The sequence below is a fragment of the Aythya ferina genome (genome assembly GCF_964211825.1).
Source record: "Aythya ferina genome assembly, chromosome: Z".
NCBI classification, from domain to species: domain Eukaryota; kingdom Metazoa; phylum Chordata; class Aves; order Anseriformes; family Anatidae; genus Aythya; species Aythya ferina.
Genome location: NC_140299.1, coordinates 53798730 through 53820331, shown reverse-complemented (window position 1 = coordinate 53820331; position 21602 = coordinate 53798730). Strand labels below are relative to the sequence as shown.

At 39.4% G+C, this 21602-nt stretch overlaps 1 protein-coding gene across 6 annotated transcripts in view; it reads right to left on the bottom strand.

Annotated features, from left to right (window-relative positions):
- PIGG (phosphatidylinositol glycan anchor biosynthesis class G (EMM blood group)) overlaps window positions 1-21602 on the bottom strand; it is a 75062-nt gene that overhangs the window by 25997 nt on the left and 27463 nt on the right. For 5 of the 6 annotated variants that reach the window (XM_084504765.1, XM_084504766.1, XM_084504767.1 and 2 more), the window contains 2 exons: window positions 14672-14863; window positions 9221-9530 (listed from right to left, as the gene is read on the bottom strand). In XM_084504765.1, coding sequence (XP_084360891.1) covers window positions 9221-9530; window positions 14672-14863 — 502 coding nt within the window. The remainder of the gene's footprint in view (window positions 1-9220; window positions 9531-14671; window positions 14864-21602) is intronic. The other variant, XR_014687346.1, reaches the window with a different exon arrangement.

Here is a 21602-nt window from a genome sequence, read left to right as displayed (position 1 = left end):
ACCCAAATATAAGGGCTGTCAACACTGACGGCCTCAGACACAGTCCTAGTGGAGTAAATACTGAACACATGGTAAGAGCAAAAAGGTCAGGTGCAGCACTTTGAAAGTTGTGCAGGGTGCTGCAGCTCAGCAAGCAAAGCATGATAGAGCCAGGCAGGGAGAGAACCTGTTCTTTTTTCCCCCCAGTCAGGGCAGATAGCAACAGGTCTTTTCCCCCTCACTACTTATTTTCTCTCCCCTGTATGATGTGTGTAGAGGGAAAGCAGACAATCATGCTCATCTCACGAAGAGCTGGAAGGTGTCTTCACACTATTTGCTCCATCTGCATGAACACTGTGAGAAATAGGCCACAGTATATGGATCAAACAACAATGAAGTCGGAACGGACTTCTGGGAGGTCATCTGCTAAAGCAGGGTCACCAAGCAGGTCGCCACGTCCAGGCAGCTCTTGAAGATCTCCCAAGGAGGCTCCACCACCTCCCTGGGCAACCCGTGCCAGTGCTCAGCACCCACACAGCACAGCATGCTGCCTGGTGCTCAGAGGGAGCCTCCTGTGCTCCAGTGTGAGCCCACTGCCTCTTGTCCTGGCACCGGACACCACTGAAAAGAGGCTGGCTATATCTTCTTTGCGCTGTCCCTTCGAGTATTTATATAGACTGATGAGATCCCCTCTAAGCCAAGGCTGAACAGTCCCAGCTCTCAGCCCTTCCTCATGTGAGAGATGCTCCAGTCCCTCAGGTATCTGAGCGGCCCTGTGTTGGACTCTCTCCAGCGTGCCCAGGCCTCTCTTGTACTGGGGAGCCCAGAACTAGACACAGCAGTCCACCTGTGGTCTCACAAGTGCTGAGGAGATGGAAAGGATCACCTTCCTTGATCTGCTGGCAACACTTTTGCCTAATGCAGCCCCGGACACCATTAGCTTTCTTTGTATAAAGGCTGGCTTATGTTCAACTTGGTGACCACCAAGACCCCCAGGTCCTTTTCTGCAAAGCTGCCTTCCAGCTGCCTGACCCCAGCACATACTGCTGCTGGGCTTTGCACTTCACCTTACTAAACTTCAGGAGTTAGGAAGCTCACGCATACAACTCCTACCACACTGCATGTTAAGTGTTCAACCACTCCGTTCTCACCAGGAGCCCCCTGAGCCTCGTGGATGGCTCCTCAGGTACTGCTGGCAGAGCCCCGATGAAGCATTTGTTCTCCACGGCAGGTATCTTTCACCAAGACAAGTTCATATGTTCCACACAATGTATAAATAGCTGACAATTCAGAGTATCTGCTCTTAGTTTAAAGTACCACCAACATATTTCTAACAGCGCCATAGCTTGTTGCTGTAATGGCAGGAAGTGACAGGATGCAATTCAATTTCACATAAAGGTATTCCATAGTAATCCATCACGACCTGAATCAAGGAAGCACAAAGGTAAAAACACTGGGTAGAGACGCTAACAGAGAAGGAGGCCTCCATGGACATGAATGAAAACAATCACAAACTCTCCTCAAAGTCTTGATGGTTTTTCTGGAAAATTTTCAGATACCGCATCGCTCATCACATACGAGCTATAAGCTACAGCACCTCCACGACTCTCAGTGAACTGAGAAGAGGTGAAATTCAGAAGTGTTGCACAGAGGTGAAACACAGAAGTGACATGCTTCTGGCTGCAGTACCGATTTGACACAGCACACTGTTACTGTACTTCCACTGAGCCCTTCCCATGGCTTTCTAGTAAATATTAATAAACATGGAATGAGAGGAATTCAATTACTTGAACCAAATAATTTGAGGTGGAAAAAATAAGTAATTGGAGCAGGTTGCCCAGAAAGGATCTGCAACCTCCATTCTTGGATGTTTCAGGACCTGATCAGACAAAGCCCTGGCCAACCTAGTCTGACCTCACAGCTGACTGTGCTCTGAGAATGGGATTCAACCACAGACCTCCTGAGGGCCTCTCCAGTGTAAGACAGCCTATAATGCTTGGAAAACCACGCAAGACAAGATATAAGCCACTTTAAAATGTCTCCCAGTCCATCTTTCTACCAAAAGGCAAGACCAAATAGATAAAAAAGATTCTGAAAAGATACAAGTCTATGCTGTTCTCCTTCTGTGATAAAAAGTAACTGGATTATAACCAGTCTCAATATATAAGTATATACAAGTCTCAAAGGTTTTAAAGACTGCATTTCCTTTCCCTTCTACTGAAGATACACTGTTCTAAGGATGGAAATAAAACAAAAAACACAAGACCAATAATGAAATATATTTAATTTTTCTTCATTTATGAGCTCTTATCCAAGGCAACTAAAATATCTTAAGAAATATTTACAGCAACATATATTTTTTGGAAGCTGCTACAGTTAGAGGCAACCGAGATTTATTTCTATTGTCACTGCATGCTGAAGAACAAGGAGCAATGATGAAGATACAGGATGTTTCCAGGAAGTACGTGACAAGTTAAAAGATGTGAACAAGTCAGGGCTTAAAAGTAAACAATCAGTCATTCAAGCTTGTTGACAAAATCATCAAGCTTGCAATAATATCCAATATAAGTAAGCAGGGGCCATACATTTTGTATGCTTGTCAGAACTGGAGCATTATTAACTTTGCTTCTCTTCATGAACTTGCACAATACAATAAATAGGGCAATGATCCTAACTTTTAAACAAGGCAGCTTTACCCAAGTTCACATAAATAACTTGATGAAATAAGTAAATGATCATGAGAACATAAGATAATTCAGGCTGGAAGGGAACTCAAAAGTCATCTAGTACTACCTCCTGCTGAGAAGAAGTTCAGATATAAAAGAAAAGACCTGGTTGCTCTGGACTTTATCCAGGATCTGGACACCTCCAAGAACGAAGACTGCAAAATTTATCTAAGTATTTTTTTCCCATGCTTACTACTCACAATCTTAGTAATGGTCCAGGAAAAAAAGTGTGTCATGTAAGCGAGTCCCATATAAGTTGCAAGTTTAATAAATTAGCCTTTTATGTTCACATTGTCGGAGACATGGAAGGGCCAGCTGCTCAGCAAAGGAAAATAAGCTGGGAAAACAAGCCAGGTGAGCACAGTGAATTCACCAGGAAAGAGTCAGGGCGGCAAGCAGTAAGTCTGGGTCAGGACTGGATCTGGAAATAGTGAACAGGGTCAGATGCAGTCCATTGATCAGCCAGCAAATCCATAGCGACACGACAGGTACAAGAGCAGGCCAGGAAGCTCAAACAAGAGGTTCATGTTCAGGTCAGGACTGAGATGGAACACAGACATATCCGCTTACACAGCTGTGACATAGCACTGATGAGAGTCAACAGTAAAGCATTATTAAAAGCAGCTCCGAAAGGAAAGAAGGGACAGGCCCTTGCTTCCAGCTTTTCTCACAACAGTTGCCCTCACTGTAGGAGATGACTTTGTACTTCACTCCTAGACAGGAGATGCACTCAGGGTCCTGACACAGTTAAGGTGCAGAATGAAAAAAATAAGTATAAGCTCAAAGCGTATGTTTTCAAATACGTTTTTTCCTATTGCTATTCAGGATCAAAATATTAGCTTTCACACTCAGAAATGTCATCTTTTTCACCCCCTTTCTTGAAGTATACTGACTGATTAATGAAAAAAATCTATTCCTCTGAACCCTGATTATACTGTACACTTAGGATTTTCATTGCAATTGCTCCATGAAGTCTTTAAAGACCCTATAATATTTTTCAAAAGAATTCTGCCTCATTCATTAAATATGCTATCTTGAACAAAGCTATTTTTACTCACTATCCTATTCAAAAGGCCATCACTTACATTCCATACTTGGTGAGACAGAGTTCCTGCTTTTCTCATTACATATCATCTTGTCTACCAAGATTTAATAAAGACTCAGAAACATGGACAAGAAATCTCATTCTCCTTATACTCACACCAGAACATGTGCAAAAAGTAGTTCTCCAAATTTCTCTCCTATTTCCAGATGGAAGGGTTTTATATTTAGTTTATATTTCCCTTTTCCTGCCTCATTTAGCTAGCACAGTTTAAATTTAGTATCCAATCTGATCAACACCAACAGCAACTTTCAGTGTTTTTCAATTCCTGTATTTCAACCATAAATGTACTAACATTTTCACATGCTACATTAGATCTTTATGTCTGCCTGGAAATTAAAAATCCAGCACCACACTGAACCCAGACAGTTTAATAGTGGTAGTTCTTGTAATCATGACATTTGGGGAAAGAAAGTGAGAGAAGACACTTAAATCTCTGCCAGCAGTGGACATCATACCTGCATAATACAGTTCTGCTTCCCTCCCATCTCTTCCCCAGCATTCAAGCATAGATATTGATCAGTACAGAGGTGGCAAATAAGTGATTAGCTTGTACCAAGGCAGGCTGATCACAGATCAATACTGAAGCTGAGAACTTGAGAGACTTCTCCTGCAGGAACAGCCTGTTGTACTTCCTTAATGCTTATTTTCGAAAATTATTCTACGTCTGAAAAACTGTTCTCTGTCTGAAATTCAATCTTTCCCTAAGTCAGTCAAAATCTAAGACCTTAGTGTTGATGGTATAGCCAAGACAGGCAGTTGCTAAAACAGGAACACCTTCAGTTTGCTTAGCACAAACAGAATATCTTCACTGGAAGGGATCTAACTGAAAGTTGTCACCAAACATAGTTCTTTTTTTTTTTTTTCCCCTAAAAAGAAAAAGATTAAGTGTTTACAGAAAAAAAATAAAATCTGTTACTAAAACAGAGAGCTACATCAGGAAAAGAATAGGCACTTTCAGAGTTACTCCTTTCATCATTCAGGTAAGAAAGAGCTGAGAAGTGTACGTAACAACCCATCATCCACAGCTTCTCTTGAGGTCTCTCATCAAGGTACTCTTTAGATATACCTCAACATCTAAAGATGAGCTGTGAGTAAACAGGGGAACCTGCATGGAGTGAAGAGGGGTCTCTGTAATGCATACCTGAAAGGATGACTATAACTTTAAGTGTTGTGGGATAGATGTTGCTGAGAGGCATGTTAGATCCTTTTCAGATTAGGTGTACAAAATTGCATAGAAGTCCATGCGTGTTCACCTGTTGTTCATCTGGTTGGGCCCTGATTCTGCAGTTTAGTGATAGCCAATTAATTAAGTGCTGTTAACAGATGACTGACAGCTAATTATTTGTCACTAATATAACAACAAAAAACTTAAATCCTGATTTTAAGCTAAACCGAGCAATTTTTCCTTGCAACAGGTAGCTTCTGCTCTGGACTCTGAACTCAAAGGAAAGGGAAGGAGAAATTTAAAGATATCTAAGAAAAAATAGTCAATGAAGAAGTGGGTTTTCTCGGTTGTCAGGTTTTTAATTTTTCCTGGTAGTGCAGATCAGAATACTACGTAACAAGCAAACTTCCCCTAGCCAAACTGTTGGAAGAAGTTTCTTCCATCCCTAGTGCTACAGCCCAAGACAAGAAAGCTGAAAGCAGAACAAAGTGGGAGCTACTTACCAACTGAAGAAAAAGCTTTGACTACATTTTGAGGGATGTTTGTAGCCTCTGTAATTTTATAAGCTACCATCACTTCTGTTCTGCTTTTCTATGGTAATACTTTGCACATCAAATAACTGCCTTTAACTGTGAAGGTGCAAAAAAAAAAAAAAAAAAAAAGAAAAAAAAACTTTTAGCCTTGTATGATTCAGTTTGTTCCTTCCCATAGCTGCAGAATGGTTTCTTCACCAGAGAATAAATGAACCAAGCTAACATCTGAAGAGGATTATTTTGGTCAAACACTTCATCTCCATCGTATAAAGGTAATCTAATGTAAATGCAAGTACAGCATTTTTTAAAGATAACTGAAAACTTGCTCTGTAAGAGTGAGGGAAAAGAATTCCACCTACTTTGAATTTTAAAACACTTTTTTCCTTAGCAGAACTGATCTTTCTGTTTTCAAAATATCTATAGGACTATAAAGGCCATAATCAAAACTGTTCTTTCTAAAAAGATCTTCTGTTCTATTCCAATTCACTTGTCATTTCATTACGTCTTGGACAAACTGAAAAGGTAAGTACACACTTTGGTTTTCTGAGTAGACCACAAAAAAGTCTGCAAGGCACTGCTGGCAAGGTCTTTTGACATGGATATATTTTTAAAGGGAATAGGAATTATATGGGGAATATATTTTTAAAGAGAATAGGAATTAATAAAAAAAATGCTAAGCAGTTGCTAAGCTCAGAAGAATCTCTTCAGAGCTAGAGTTTACAGACAAGTGATTGGACATGAGGTAGCTCCTTATCTGTATTTGCTCTTTTCATATATTGAACTTAATAATAAACCAGTCTGGGAAAGAAAACAGGGTTGGGGGTGAGGGCAGAAAGCTTTGCTCTGTCTCTACGAGAAGCTTTGAGAATTAACTATCACCTTTCGTTCTCCAGATCCTGAGTGACAAGGGATACACAAGAACAGTCAAGCAACAGGAATCACAACAAAGCAATAGAGAACTACACCCTTCTGAGCTCTGGATGCTGTGATTCAGCAGCATCACATGCGCACAGAGGCTCCTTCATCAAAGCTAATTTTTAAAATATCCTTAAGTTTGTTGAAATCTGTATCACACCAGATGTTATTACTCCCAAAGAAAAAAACATCCAGTAAAAATGTCAAAGTTGCCAAAAGGGTAGTAGGCTGTGGGGGGAAGCCTTGCAAGTTCAAGATATCCAACAATACAACATGCAGCTAATTAACGTGGAAGTCACTTCTTCCCATCTTCCAAAAACTAATAAGTTCTCTAACTGCAAGGGTCACAGAAAGTGAAAAGAAAAGAAAAACAGACATTAGGGTAAGAAGAAAAATCTTAAAAGATATTTACATCGTCTCAATGACACCAATATAAAAGCACTAAAAAAAAAAAAAAAAAAAAGCCATGTAACACCCCATAACACACTCACAAGCAAACTGAAACTGATGCAGTAGCATTAAGTAGACAGAGAGGTGAACTGAAAACTGGCTCAGCTGTCCAACTCACAGGTTTCTTGTCAGCACCACAAAGCCCACCTGGAGGCCACTCACTAGATACTGAACCCAGAGCTTCACAGCAGGGACAATGCTCTTGAGCATTTTCGTTAATGACCTGCATGACAGGGCAGAGAGCACCCTCAGCAAGTCTGCACACAATGCAAAATGGGAAGAGCTGCTGGTGCACCACAAGATGGGTGTGCTGCCATTCAGGGGGCCTCAACACACTGCAGACATGGCCTGACAACAAACCCGTGAAGTTCAGCAAAGGCAAATGCCAATCCCTGCACCTCAGAAGAAATAAACCCAGCCACCAGGGTGGGCTGGGGGCTCACCACTGGGCAACCAGCTTGTCAGACAAGGACATACACAGGTTATCCTGATGGACACCACATTGCCTACCAGCCAGCCATTTGTGCTTCTGGCACGGAAAACCAACAGCACCTGGGGCTGCGCTGAGGAGAGCATCACTAGCTGGTTGAAGATGATGCTCCATTCCCTCTTCAGCAGTGATGAGATCGCGTTCGGGGTCCTGAGTCTAGTTCTGGGCTCCACAGTGCAAGAAAGTGCATGGATGTACTGGAGCAAGGACCACAGACACGATGTTGTGAACAAAGCATCTGTCACACAAACATTATCTGAAAGAGCTGGGTCTGTTTACTTTTGCAAAGAGAAAGCTAAGCAAGGATTGTAACAGTGTCTATAAATACCTGATGAGGGGGAGTAAAGAAGATGTAGCCAGACTTTTCTCAGTACAGCCTGCTGAAAGGATGAAAGGCGATGGGCACAAACTGAAATGTAAGTTGTTCCATTTAAATATCAGAAAAAGCCTTTTTACCGGTTAAGGCGCTCATACACTGGGAGACAGTGTCCAGAGAGGTTGTAGAGCCTCCAACCTTGCAAGGATTTAAAATCAGACTGGACACTGCCCTGCACAACCTAATCTGGATAGATTAAATCACTAGAGGTGCCTTCCAGCCTCAACTATTCCGTGACTTGGTGGTTCTGTGAAATTCTCAGCCAACTCCACCAAAAATAGATGCTCTGTGAAAACATTCAGATCATTCTTTATTAGTCTCTTTTCTGCAAGTAAGATTTTCTTGTCAGCCTAACCGCTATTACATTTCTGGGAGCCAGTTTTGCTCACTGCCTTAGTGTGCAGAGGGTTCTGCCTTCAGCCTTCTTCCAACCCCACTAAGGGCAGCTCTCAAAAGGCAGTAATCAGAGTTGGCTGTCTGAACTGTAACATGCAAGACATACAAAAGCTATTCAACCAAAAAACGTTACCTCCTCAGAGGAGGGGGCATAGGGAAAACTGGGGAGGAAAGGGTGAATCATGGTGATTATATGCCCATTGGCAATTCTCTGTCCTGAGATGCACTCTCAGCAAAGTGAGGCCAATCCTCAAAGAGTACTAACAGGATCAGAAACCATTTAACGTACCCTCAGCTTGACCGCAGTTTAACATCCATGCCTCAAAATTAAAGCCAGTACAGGCTGTACCTTGACATTTTGCAGAAAATCAGAAAGCCTCTTCTCATAATCCAGACCCTAACAACCTGATTCCCAACAAATGATTTTCTGAGATAGGTTGCTACGCTAAGTTTCCAACACTATTAGAAGTGAAAAGAACCTCTCCAGCTTTGATGAAAAGAAAAGATTTTATTGAATTGCAACCTTATATGCAATGTGAGGAACAATGTTACTGAAATTAGTAAGACTCCTCAGGAAAGACGGTACCATTCCTTAAAATATGAACGTCAGTTAGTTTAGATTCTCATAAAGATGCATTATTTTGTCATAGAGCTTCACTTCAGTCTTGAACTGTATATAGACCTGTTGTTACATTACCAGAAGGTTTGGAAGCCTCAAGGATCAAGTACAAAAATGCAAGTGCCTGTTACTGGTATTAAACAACTCAGCTGATATTTTTCCATTTACTATCACCGTAGTGGTGGTTAGGTAGTCCACAAACAGACCAAACTCCCGTAGTATAGGTCTCTGATACTCTTGACAGTTGTGGAAGTCTGCATTGAGGCTATCAAGTTATCAAGGTATGCATCTTTCCCTGATTCTGAGATAGAAACATTAATAATATTCTTAGAAACAAAACACTTCCAAGAACTCAGTGAACTCTCCCATTACAAGATTTAGTTGACACTTCACTTACCATGAAAAATATTTCATGCAAAAACTGTTCCCCCTCCCACCCCCATAGTAGGGAGAATATTCAGCTTACCTGAAAATAGAAGAAAGCTTGGCCAAACCAGTAGTGCATGATAGTAATCTGTGCCGCATCACATTTCAAAGGCCTCCAGATGTATTTTGTCATCATTGTCTGAATCAGCAGACAAAACACCAACACTGGCAAATTGTGAGGTCTAAACAGAAGGGCTGCTAGTAGAACCAATCCACTGTACACTTCCCATAATCCTGTACTCTTCACGCTGGAGTCTGCAGAAATAACCTGCGACTTTAGTAAATCTTTAGTGCCAGTGAAGACTATGCCAAGAACAAAGACATAAACAAAACGAGCTTCAGTAATCCCCCTAAAGAGGAAATAAAATAAAATATATACATGTATATGTGAATAAGCAAATAAAACAGAAAGACAAGCTACTACTATCTATTTCACAGGTCAAAAAAAAGTCTTTTTCAAAAGAGGTGCAAAGCCTCTCTTCAGTCCTGCCAAACAGGCCAAATTCTAAGTTTTAGTACTGGACATTTCTATGAGAGGGCTTTCTCAATTATGAAAACTCTAAAACTAGTTCACATTTAAATAACAACACCTCCAGAGCAACTTTAAGCAAAACAGATTGTGCTAAAAAACTAAACAAACCTAAAATATAAAAATAAATGTCAATTAATGCAATCAAAATAAATTCGCATTATTACTATTCAAGGTCTAGATCCATAAATACATTCATGTAATTATTCCATTTATATAACATAATGAACTTCCCCCAAAATACTCTTTAGGCTAATATGGAATGTTTATGTCAAGAAACAAATTGATTGAAAAATGATTATTCTTTTAAGCTGTTCGGTGATTTTTCATAACTCATTAGCATAAAGAGGTATTTAGTTTTAGCCAATCAAAACAGACTAAAAAACAACCAGGGATAGCATTTGAAGACCCTTACTTCAGTCTGCATATCACAGAATCACAGAATCACAGAATTTCTAGGTTGGAAGAGACCTCAAGATCATCGAGTCCAACCTCTGACCTAATGCTAACAGTCCCCACTAAACCATATCCCTAAGCTCTACATCTAAACGTCTTTCCCAGATACTTTCTCACCTTACACAGTTGCACACGTATAATACAAACCAGCACATTTTTTCCCTGAAGTCACATATATTTTTCAAATCCCAAAACAAAATGAATGCTCTCGAGTGTCATTAGTATCTACTGCTGTTCATTGCAACTATAAATTGATCTGCCTCTGCATTTCCTGTGAAAGTCAGCTTTTGGAGAAAGCACAGCATCTCACCCAAAAAGCTGACAAAGACAAGGGCCAGTAGGCTTTAAAATTATATTCTAAAAGAATATATGATTTTTCCCGCTATTCTAAAAGAGCAAAGCCCAAGGCACAAAGAAAAGTAAGTGAATATATAGCCATAGAATTTTTAACGTATATACATCTTAATCTTGGAAGAGACAAAAAAATACACATTATCCACACATCTTATCCACAATTTATAATACATTATCTCCTCAGGGAATTTTAGTCCCTTTATATATGAATGGTGAATGAAAATGTTCTCCTACAAAGGTAATACAATTCATTCAGAAGTGATGATTCTTCAGTCTCTTAGACTTAAAAAAATATATATGGTGAATTAGACCATAGCACTAAAAACAGTAAGGGTATAGTTACACTTGGTGTAACTGGTATAACTATCTGGCCACAGAAATCATTGCTAGGTAAAATTTCTAAAACTAATTTTCTCCTTTTAAGTTTATATAACCTTTCAACCTTTAGAAGGTCAACTTCCTTCTTTAACAATTACCAGTAAGAGAACTTAAATTCAATTTTTCTTTTCCATATTGGTGAAAGAAAACCAAAAAGCAAGAGGGAAAATAATAGTATTCTGCTCCCTGAAGTAGGAAGACTTTTAAATTCTTTTGTAAAGCACAGAGACTTGTTTCTTCACGCAAACAGTAAAGACCACAGAGTTCCTGTTTCAAAATGAGTTTCTGGCTCATGCGGAAATTACGTGCCCTATTTGAACATCTCTAGTAATTCTGATGTAATTATTACCAAGTATTCAAATACATTCATGCAATGTTGGAGAGAGACTATCAGGAAATACAGCGATAGGACAAGGGGTAACAGTTGCAGATTCAGATTAAACATAAGGAAGAAATTATTTATTGTGAGGGCGGTGAGGCCCTGGCACAGGCTGCCCAGAGAAGCTGTGGATGCCCCATCCCTGGAGGTGCTCAAGGCCAGGCTGGATGGGGCTTTGGGCAGCCTGGGCTGGTGGGAGGTGTCCCTGCCCAGGGCATGGGGGGGTCGAATTAGATGGCCCGTAAGGTCCCTTCCAACCCAAACTATTCTATGGTTCTGTGAACTTGGAAGTAAAATTTTAGGAAACTGCTTTGGATACATCATTATTAAAACAGTTAAGTGATAACTGAGATTAATGGGTTCACAGAAATTCAAACTAAAAAAGAACAGTTTCTTGGCAACAGCACTTACTTTGTTTGTGTCAGCACGGTATATCCTCATCTTGTTAACAGCACAAACTATCATTACATAAAAGAGCTCAGAAAAACTGAAGGCCAAATTACTTCCTTGAATTTTTTAATTTAGAGGTTATTTTAGTGAGAGCCACAGAGGAAGGGACACTCTTCAATTTTGTCTTCTCATCCACCTCCCAACAGCTGTCACATTCAGAGATAACACTTGTTTTCAGCAAAGGGGAGAGGGAGAATTTCAGAGCAGATTCTCTGTCTTAAATAAATAAGCATTGCTCATGTGGTAGCTACATACAGCCTTTTTTTGTCTTAGACTTTGCACCTGGATCTAGCTCCACTTTACATCATGAAAATGCTAAAGATACCTCCAGCCACATATAAAGGACAGTCCTGGTTTCATTCATGATGGCATTTTAAGTAGACTTTACCTTTTATCACCTCGGCCATCTAATCATGGTGAGCTAGAACCACTATACTGACAGATCAACTGACATCTGAAATCTGCTAACTTATCTACCCTCCTTTTTGGCATGCTGTACTGAGTTCCTTGCTGAAGACACTGTGTTTGAAGAGCTAGTCATTTTGGACAAACCCTGCCTGCCCTATTAGGCCTTTTACTTTAGGTTTAAGAAGCCCCTATGTTAGCATGAGTTGCTGCTGTAAGGGACTGGGATCCCTGTGCTGTGTGCTGCTGCGTGTTAGAAGTGACAACACTCCAGCCTGTCAGGAGGTGACACAGGTTTTGTTATTTTATGCAAGATAAATGGCACCATGGAATGGGAGGAGATGGGACCTGCATGGCGTACCATGTGAAAATTCTGCTGCTCCATGAAAGAAGTGTTCCCAACACCTGAAGAGACCTCAGGCTTGCTATCTACATTCCACTTTTTAGTCCGACTAATTAAAACAGCTACTTAATTAAACCATTTGATGTTGGATCTTTCTTGTTGAAGAACAGGAAAAGCCCAACACTGCAATTCTTACGCCAGGCGCAGAACACATGCCATCCGCAGAGGCAAAAACCTGATTTTGCTAGCCCTGTCAGCTTTTATTCAACAGTTTATGCTGAGTCTAAAGGGTATAACTCACTGGGTAGGGCACATCAAGTATTAATAAAAACACACAAGAAGGATTTTTCAGGCTGCTTAAAAGTGCACAAAATGCACCAGTTAGTATACAAAAATGCAAAAATGTGAAGTGTCTTTAGTAATGCCAAGGTTGCACAGTGAGTGCCACAACACTTGGCCAATTTTTCAAATACAATCATGTGGCACTTAGCCTCTTGGAATATCCAGTTCTACTTCTTGAGCCATACGTGACAAGTGTCTGGAGTCTTGGAGGGTATCTGTACTCACTCACATAAGCACAAAGATATTTCAATTAAAAAAAAGGTATGTTAATTGCTCCCAGATAAACAGCCACTTAATTTCAAGCTGAGCTTTAAGTATAAGACCACTATACTTGACAGTAAAGCTTGTTTCATAATGCTTTGTTTCAAGAATTTTGAGAGTAACTTTCAAATAACTATATAATCATAGATATATAAACGTCTGACATAATTTAAGCAAATAATCATATTCACCATTTATTAAGGTGAAATAATAAAAAAGCCCTTTATCTTTCTTCCTGTAATTAAAATCAATACACTGACTACAGAATGAATAAGTTTTCAATAAAGGCTTTTGTCTTAAATACTCCACTTATTTCTCTAATTGCATTTCACTTGAAGCTCAATTGCTATACTTAATGTTCTGTCCCACACTGTAGGTTTTTTTTTTCTTTTATTGCAAGGATATTATTATTATTCCCCAAAGACTTTACTAAAACACAAACAAAACCAGAGGTTGCACCCAGAAATCAGATGTGCTTCCAGAAACATTTTCAAACACAGAGCCAAATCTTGCAGACTAAGAAGAGATTACCATTACTTTTGCATCCAGCAGAAACAACACACAATGCTAACACTGGGATAGAACTAGAATTATCTTCAATATTTGGAAAGATGGGACATATGTAAATACATCTGGATGTATACACATGTAAATATAGTTTATAAAAGTATCTTGTCAGGAAATCTGATCTTCTGTATGTCCTAAGATCCTTTCCTGCAAGTCTTTTTTGTATCTTCTGAAACTCTGGTCCCCAGTTAAGAAGCTCCAAAAGAAACCACCTATCAACTTCAAAACGACTGAGAGAAACTTTAATTCCATCCATAATAGAACTGTTCTATGACTTCTATTATTCCTTCTCCTCCTCATTGAATGTTCTACCTAATTCTGGAAGTTTCCCACAGCTTTGACATATCAGAAAATTTGAAGCTTGCAGAGCCAGGTACAATGCAATGAGAGGAAGTATCATGAGAAAACTAAAGCCTCTTAGCTATGTTCCAAAAGTAGTCACTGCTAAAAATGCTAATAGATTCCTCACAGCTACAGCAACTACTTCTGTAAGAAATCTACCATCCACATAAAAATCCTCAGTATACATTGTGCAGCACAGCCTGGGTCTTATGAAGGATTTTGTTACATCTTGAAAAGCCGTACATTACACAACACTCAACTAACTCCAAAAGGAAGATACAGAAAACTAACTCTCCCAATTACTGTATAAGTATTTTTCAAAGCTACGAAATAGCTAAATGAGTTTTGCATACTCTCTGCTAAATGTGGCAAATCCACCTAAAACAAGAGGAGATGGTGTTTTTGGAGTTTCTTTATAGTAAAAATACTAACAATGACTACTGGATTTTCTTCAGATTAGTCCTTATCTGACAGATTTCTAATCTGACAGTTGCATGACACTTCATGAGATTCAAAATTATGCACAATCCATAAAAACTGACTGCCTACCATCTACAAAATAGAGTTTTATTCATAAGAATCTGATCCCAGCCTAGACATAACATCCTTTTTCACCCTATTCCCTGATATTGAAAGTGTTAACACCTTTCTAGAAATAGATTTACATATCTGTTGATTAACTTACTTTGAAATATCTTTGCTGTCATGTTGCCATGGAAATACAACATTTCCAATGGCTGCCCGGTAACTGTAGACTCCCAGGAGCCCAAGTGCCATAGCAATTTTTGAAACCAGGGAGCATCTTCTTTGAACCAGAAAGAAGATCATAACTAGGGAAACTGCAGCCAAGAAGGAGAGTTCAGACTTATGTTCAGAACTAGAAAGAAAAAAAAACAGACAAACAAAAAAACTTTAAACTACTGCAATTACTGATAAACATATTTGACAAAGCCTTAGCTAAAGCACTGTATTTCCAAATTAATCATTGCACTGACACCTATTATAAACTTTCCAAGAGATATGGTAAAATAATTTAGTAGTTTCAAAAAATTTTTGTTATTGAGGTTCTATTAATGTGTTCTACCATACGATAGCTATTCTCTAATTATATAAAAACTGAGCTGCATAAAGGACAAAGGTCTAAGGCTTTTAAACTAGGATTTTGTTACTTACACATTTTGAAAAAACATATTTTGCTTATACCATATGATTTCATTTTCTAGGAGAAGGCATAGAAGATTTTTGCATTATGAACATTTTGAATTGAACTACTTTCCCTTTTTAAGTAACTGCATATGTATTTTATTTGTTTAATTTTTGGCATACAAAATACTGCCTAGCCATAATGACCAGAAATATACTTATATAGCTTAAAACATATACACAGATAAATACATTAGCATTATATGATTATTATTTTTTATATACAATATCACCTTGTAGTGAACCAATACATTCAAGGGATAGAAACTGAGAATTTGCATCATTGCCAAGAGTACAGATACAGTTTGTTTGCTCCTCCTCATTCTATGTATATAACACTCATTACAGAACCAAGAGCATTTCATTAAGCATGTTGCCATACTTAAATATGCCATAAGCATATTTAAATCTACAGTGATATCACTTAGTACTGCAAAATTTAAAGGGGTCATCTGCACTTAATCCCTACTATAGTTAGCTAAGTAATTTCAGAAAACCCCTTATAATCCAAAAGTCGCTAAAATTTGCCTACTGCAAATATTCCCAGTATCCAAATGACCCAGAAACACTAATTTTATTAATTTACCTTCTGCTAAGAACATCATTTAGAGCATTAGAACTAAGCCCTCCATCTCTGTCTTCCACACTTCAAAATGCCATGATAAAAGATGATCAACTTCAGCAGACCAATACTGAGCCTGTGCTATTATCTGCATTAACTCTGATCGCATTTATGAAATTCCAGTTTTATCTTTGATTTAATCAAAATTACAGTACTTGAAACAGGTTTACTTTCCTATGTGCTGGTACATGCTTTATGGGGTGTGTTTTGACCAATAGGTTTATCAGCTGTTGCATGAAAAAGTCACATAGGAAAAAATAAGGGGCAGAAAAAATGCCCTGTTAGTCCTCCATGCAGGACTCAGTCAAACATCTCATACGACTTAGAAGGACTCCCAGGGGATGTACTGCTCTCTGCAGGACAGTAGAGAAAAGGGAGAAACAGAACACTACAGAACATATAATGTGCTCTTAATGTTGCTCCTTGGTAGTATCCTTCTTCTACAGGAAGAGATAGCAAAAGGAATGAATGGACTGCTGCAGAAACCTGTGAACATCGTGAATGCATAATTTCTTATGATCTATACATAAAGAACTGATTTAGTAGCCACTGCATCTTTCAAATGAACACTTGTGGTAAATTTTAAAAGCTTTCAGGATATGTTCTTAGTTATTCATTGTGTGAGAGTGAGATAAATCAAATCAGATATAAACAACAGCACATCACCATCAACTTAGTCTTCATCTCTTTATCAATGCACTTCTGTTAAGAGACTCTTGAAGGTAAATTTAACACAGTAACACACACACGCACAGAAAAAAGAACTCTTACCTGAAAGAATTAATAACGGGTGCTATATCAAGCAAGACATTCAATAACACCTGCAATTTCCTACAGTGAACACTTGAAATCATACTCTATCCCTCAAAAAAAAAACAACAAAGAAAAATCCTCGTAGAAGGCCCAATGGAAAGCTAGGGTATGTTCAAAGACACACGCACACCAGTCACAAATGGCATATTCTTGACTGCTAGCATCGGGGTTTATATCCAGCCTTTGTCTGTGTTTTCTGATAATCTTCTCTTACTTCTGGTTAGGAATTTTTTGAACCAAGTAAATTTGTTGCAAAAAAATAACAACAACAAAAATATTACTCCAGTGTTTCAAAGAGTTTGCTGAAGGAACAAATAAAAAGGATTTATAGCAAGCAAAGTCAGGTCAGCATAAACCACCTACAGATTCCAGGTCTTCCAACCACAGTACTTACAGTAAAGCAGCAAGTGTATATTAAATTAGCATGCAGTTGGAAACAGGACTGTTGTTGTTCAACACAGAGTTCAGCCATTTAGCAAACTTCTACATGATTTTGATATCCCACACAGAAAATCAAGCAGGAACATGCTACTGTTATCCTAGATGTAGTGGTGTTTGCCTAAGCCACACCATGAACATTGAAGTACCAAGAGTTCCATGAGAAACGACCTGAGAACATGGGTTGGGGTGGGCAGGGAAAGAAAAGGGAAAGAAAGAAAAAACTTTGTATTTTATGCTCTTACTGTAACAGCTGGTGGTCTACACTTTCATATTTCTGGTATCAGAATAAAGATTGAAGACATTTCCTTCCACTGGTTCGACCTCACCTCACTCCTGCTAATGCTAGTGGAGTGAAAGGAGTTATAAATGTGTGCAGAATCACATTTTAGGTGGGTAAGGCCTTTTTATTATTTTTTCTTTCATACTACTAGCATACAGCAGAATACACAGGATTCACACTGCATGCTAGTTTTTAGGGGGTGGCACTAGTTGGGGGAGTTAAGTACATTACTGAAAGAAAACATAATCCTTTTCCCCTGCTGTTGTGCTTCTGGAAACTTCTCTGCAAGCTGGTGCTCCAGCTAACACCTTCACCCCTTCTACAGGGAGGCATGCAGCATCTGACAACTTCCAAGTATGAGCTCTTACCAGGATTAAACACCTGAACAAAACTGTCTGAATACCAAGTAATTAAAAAGAAAACCTTACTTCTGGCAAGGGAATTGTTAGGGATTGGATGTTCTCTTCTGCTTCATCTACTGCCTTTTTTCCTATTGTGCATTTTCTCATTGAAGCATGTCTTTTCTTTGCAGCAGCTTTTGCAGAGTCTCTCTGCAAATAACATAGAACAATTCCCTAATTTCAGCACTGTTGAATGAATCCCCCATAAAATAATAAATAAATAATAATGGTAATAACTCAACATGCTATAAGTAAACTGAATTTCTGTGTTTTGCTTCTGACGTTTTTCCATGCACAAACCTGTGCAATAATTCCTTTCCCTCACATGAATGCTCAGCCACTTAAGCACTGTCCAGGTATGCACAGTGTTGGTCAGAGCACCACTACAGGTATGTAAAGAGTCAATAAAAGGAAAAAAAAAGGAAGACTGTTCATCAGCTTATCTTAAAAACACAAAATAATAGAATCCTGGCTAGAAAAAGCCTGAGCAGCTTTAACTCAAACTAACAAGATACACATGATCTGAGTAAGGTTCTAATTTCTTATTACTAGAAAATGTGCTATTAAGACATAACTATGCAAATTGAACGCATACTAAAAATAGAATGACAATCAACCTTCCAGGCTCGCAGTGCATTTTGGGAGGAGGAATAAGTGCTTTATGCAACTCAGCTTATCACCAACTTTTAATTTATGCTATAAGGAAAACACATCATCTGAATCCTGATCAAAACATCAGGGAAACAGACACCTCTACCATACTGTTCTCTTGTGAAGGAGAAGCAACAAAGAAGTTAAAACCTCCAAACAAAAAAAAACGTAAGCATGCTCACCCAATAGGAGTTTGGACCCCCACAAACATCCAGAGGATGCACAAAGATTTATTTGATTCATTGACTAATCTTTCCAAAGCTCATCCTATGAACCACTTCAGACCCAAGAAAGGATTTACCCCACCTACATCCTATCACTCAAGTCCAAGAACTGTGCACTTAAAATGCTGCTATTAATGTAAACTTTTAACCATATAAAGCAACTGAAATACATGTCACCATGGTGACATATCCTGTATTTTCCTGTTAGGCTAAAAGCTGCTCCTGTGATTTAAGTCAGGATTTGGCTTCACAGCATCCTGAGCCAACCTATGCCAGGGTTCTGCTCTTTTTTGAACACTGCAGAAGTGGCTTTCTGAAAAGAAAAAGGCAGAGCTGTGGCAGCCCCAATTACACATCATCTTAGCCTGCCATGGTATTGCACTCTGGACTTTTCCAAAACTCTTTTTTTTTAAATCCCGAAAAAAGTAGAATTTTGAAAAATCATTAATTCTCTCCCATCTACATTTGACAGGCAAATAGGTCTTTTTAAACAATTCTTGACAATGACAGAAAGAAAAAAAAAAAAGGTGCTTATGCCTGCATGAATTCAGAAGATGCACATACTTATTTTGCTTCGACGTGAATTTCAACAGCAGCAGTGCTGGCTTGCACACTCGCCCATTCTTGCAATCCTGTTACTAAGCCAGCCCATGTACTGTGCCAGAACACGTGCCTGTTAAGCTGCATGGTAAATCAGAGTGGGATGTGATCCATCTGAAAGACAAGAGCTTCCTACACCAGATTTGGTTATTTTTCCAGCCATATCAGTTCACCACACTGACAAAATAACAGCTGTGCTGGTAAAATAAAGGGTCTGTGATGGGAACAGCATGGCAGTAGGTACCTTGCACGGTAAGGAAAGGGCTCTTTAATATACCACTACTGCCAAACAAGCAATCGTAGCCTAAGACTATAGCTGGACCTGTCCTCTTCTGTTTGCTTTAAGATCCAAGCAAATACACCCGATTTGAATATACATGTATGATTAGGAGGGAAACACAGAGAGCAGTTCACCAGTGACATTCTGAAGTTTCAGATTTGATATCTAGCTGCCAGTACTTCAGCTTTTCTGATGGGGGAAGCAAACAGCTTTAATAACAGGATTGTTCTGGCTTTATGAAAGGGAAGTTAATACTTAATCAACCTGAGAGAATTCTGTGAGGAGATGACGAGCTCGGTGGAAGAGTGGAGCACAGGCAGTGGTGTTTATCTCAGTTTTATCGAGGCTTTTAAGTCTCCTGCAACACCCTCACAGGCAAACTGATGCAGTAGGGTTGAGATAAGTGGACAGAGAGGTGGACTGAAAACTGGCTCAGCTGCCCAGCTCACAGGCTTCTTCTGATCAGTACCACAAAGTTATTAGTGAGCTGTATGACAGGACAGACCAGCAAGTCTGCACACAATGCAAAACGGAAAGACCTGCTGGGATACCACAAGATGGGTGTGCTGTCACTCAGGGGGGGCTCAACACGCTGCAGAAATGGCCTGACAACAAATCCATGGAGTTCAGCAAAGGCAAATGCCAAATCCTGCGCTTCAGATGGAAGAACCCCACACAGCAGGATGGGCTGGGGGCTGACCAGGCAAACAGCATATTTTCAGAGATGGCTCTGAGCATTGTGGTGGACACCAAGTTGTGCCCTTGCAACCAAGACTGTATTCAGCATTTGGGGCTGAATTAGCAAAAATGTTACCAGCAGGTCGAGCAAGGCATTTCTTCCTCTCTGTTCAGTCCTGCGTCCAGTTCTGGGCTTCCCAGTACAAAGAAAGACATGTGCAGTAAAGGACAATAAAAATGATTATGGGATTGGAGAATCTGTCATACAAGGAGAAGCTGAAAACACTGGGACTGTTAAGCATCAAGAAGAGAAGGCTCAGCATAGACCTCACCAAACCCAACAGGGGTTAAAGGGTGCTAGAAGATGAATCCAGGCATGTCTTTGTGGTGCCAAACAAAAGCACAAGAGAACAGATCAATACATTCAAGGAAGACAAATGCAGCTTTTCAGCTGCAGGAGTATCAAGTTGTTCTTCCATAGCACTGTGGTATACATACAGTCCAAGAAAAGGGCTGCCAGTCTGAAGATGTCTGGCCCAGGAAGTTATTGGGCAAATAAATCTTTGGAAAATGTTGAGGATTCATCTTTTAAAAAATTCTCCCAGTCACAACGAATCACAGCTAATGCTGTATTTACAATAGGACTGACTGGTCACATACTGGCTTAGCTCATTATGGAGTTCTCTGTGCTGTGGACTCAGGACTGGGAATATGACATTCCATCCTCAGTCCCTCACCTCATCACACGAGGGAAGCATGGTGAAAGCTCTGGTATAGGGCAACTACGGTAATGCAGTGAACTTCCTCATAAGTCATGTCTCTCAGCACTCATGCCTGTCACAGCAATTAGCATTTTATCTGTGAGGCTGCCAATATGTAACCAGTCTCATATTAGTTCATTTACTCATGTCGCTATTAATGAATGATGAATGACATTTCATCAACATGTTGTAAGACACTGGCAAGAAGGATCTTTATCTTACACAGCAAAGCCTCCCCATCTGCTGTCTGTAAAACACTGACTAGTCAGTTGCAAGGTGTTGCTTCTCCATCCAACAGCTGACATACAGAAAACAGTTCAAATATTAAGTACTTTTTATCACTGAACAATGTCTCTAGTTTTTCACAATACTAGAAGGCAGTAAGAGTAAAAGCCTTTCTCAGTGTACTTCAAGTTGTAAGAAATTCCCTTTCTCTGTTTACCATACTACATTTGAAAAATTCCTTCAGTTTTCCACCCACACATGAAATGATTGTGACAGACAAGGAAGAACTTTATGTGCAGCACCTTCTCCAACAACTTCATAAAGTCTGGAATTGAGCAGAACCTTCTGTTTTAAAATTAATGGTTTAATTCTGTTAAGTGATTTTTATTTTCCCAAACCAGCCACTGTTGACTTACACAAGGAAAATATTTACTTTT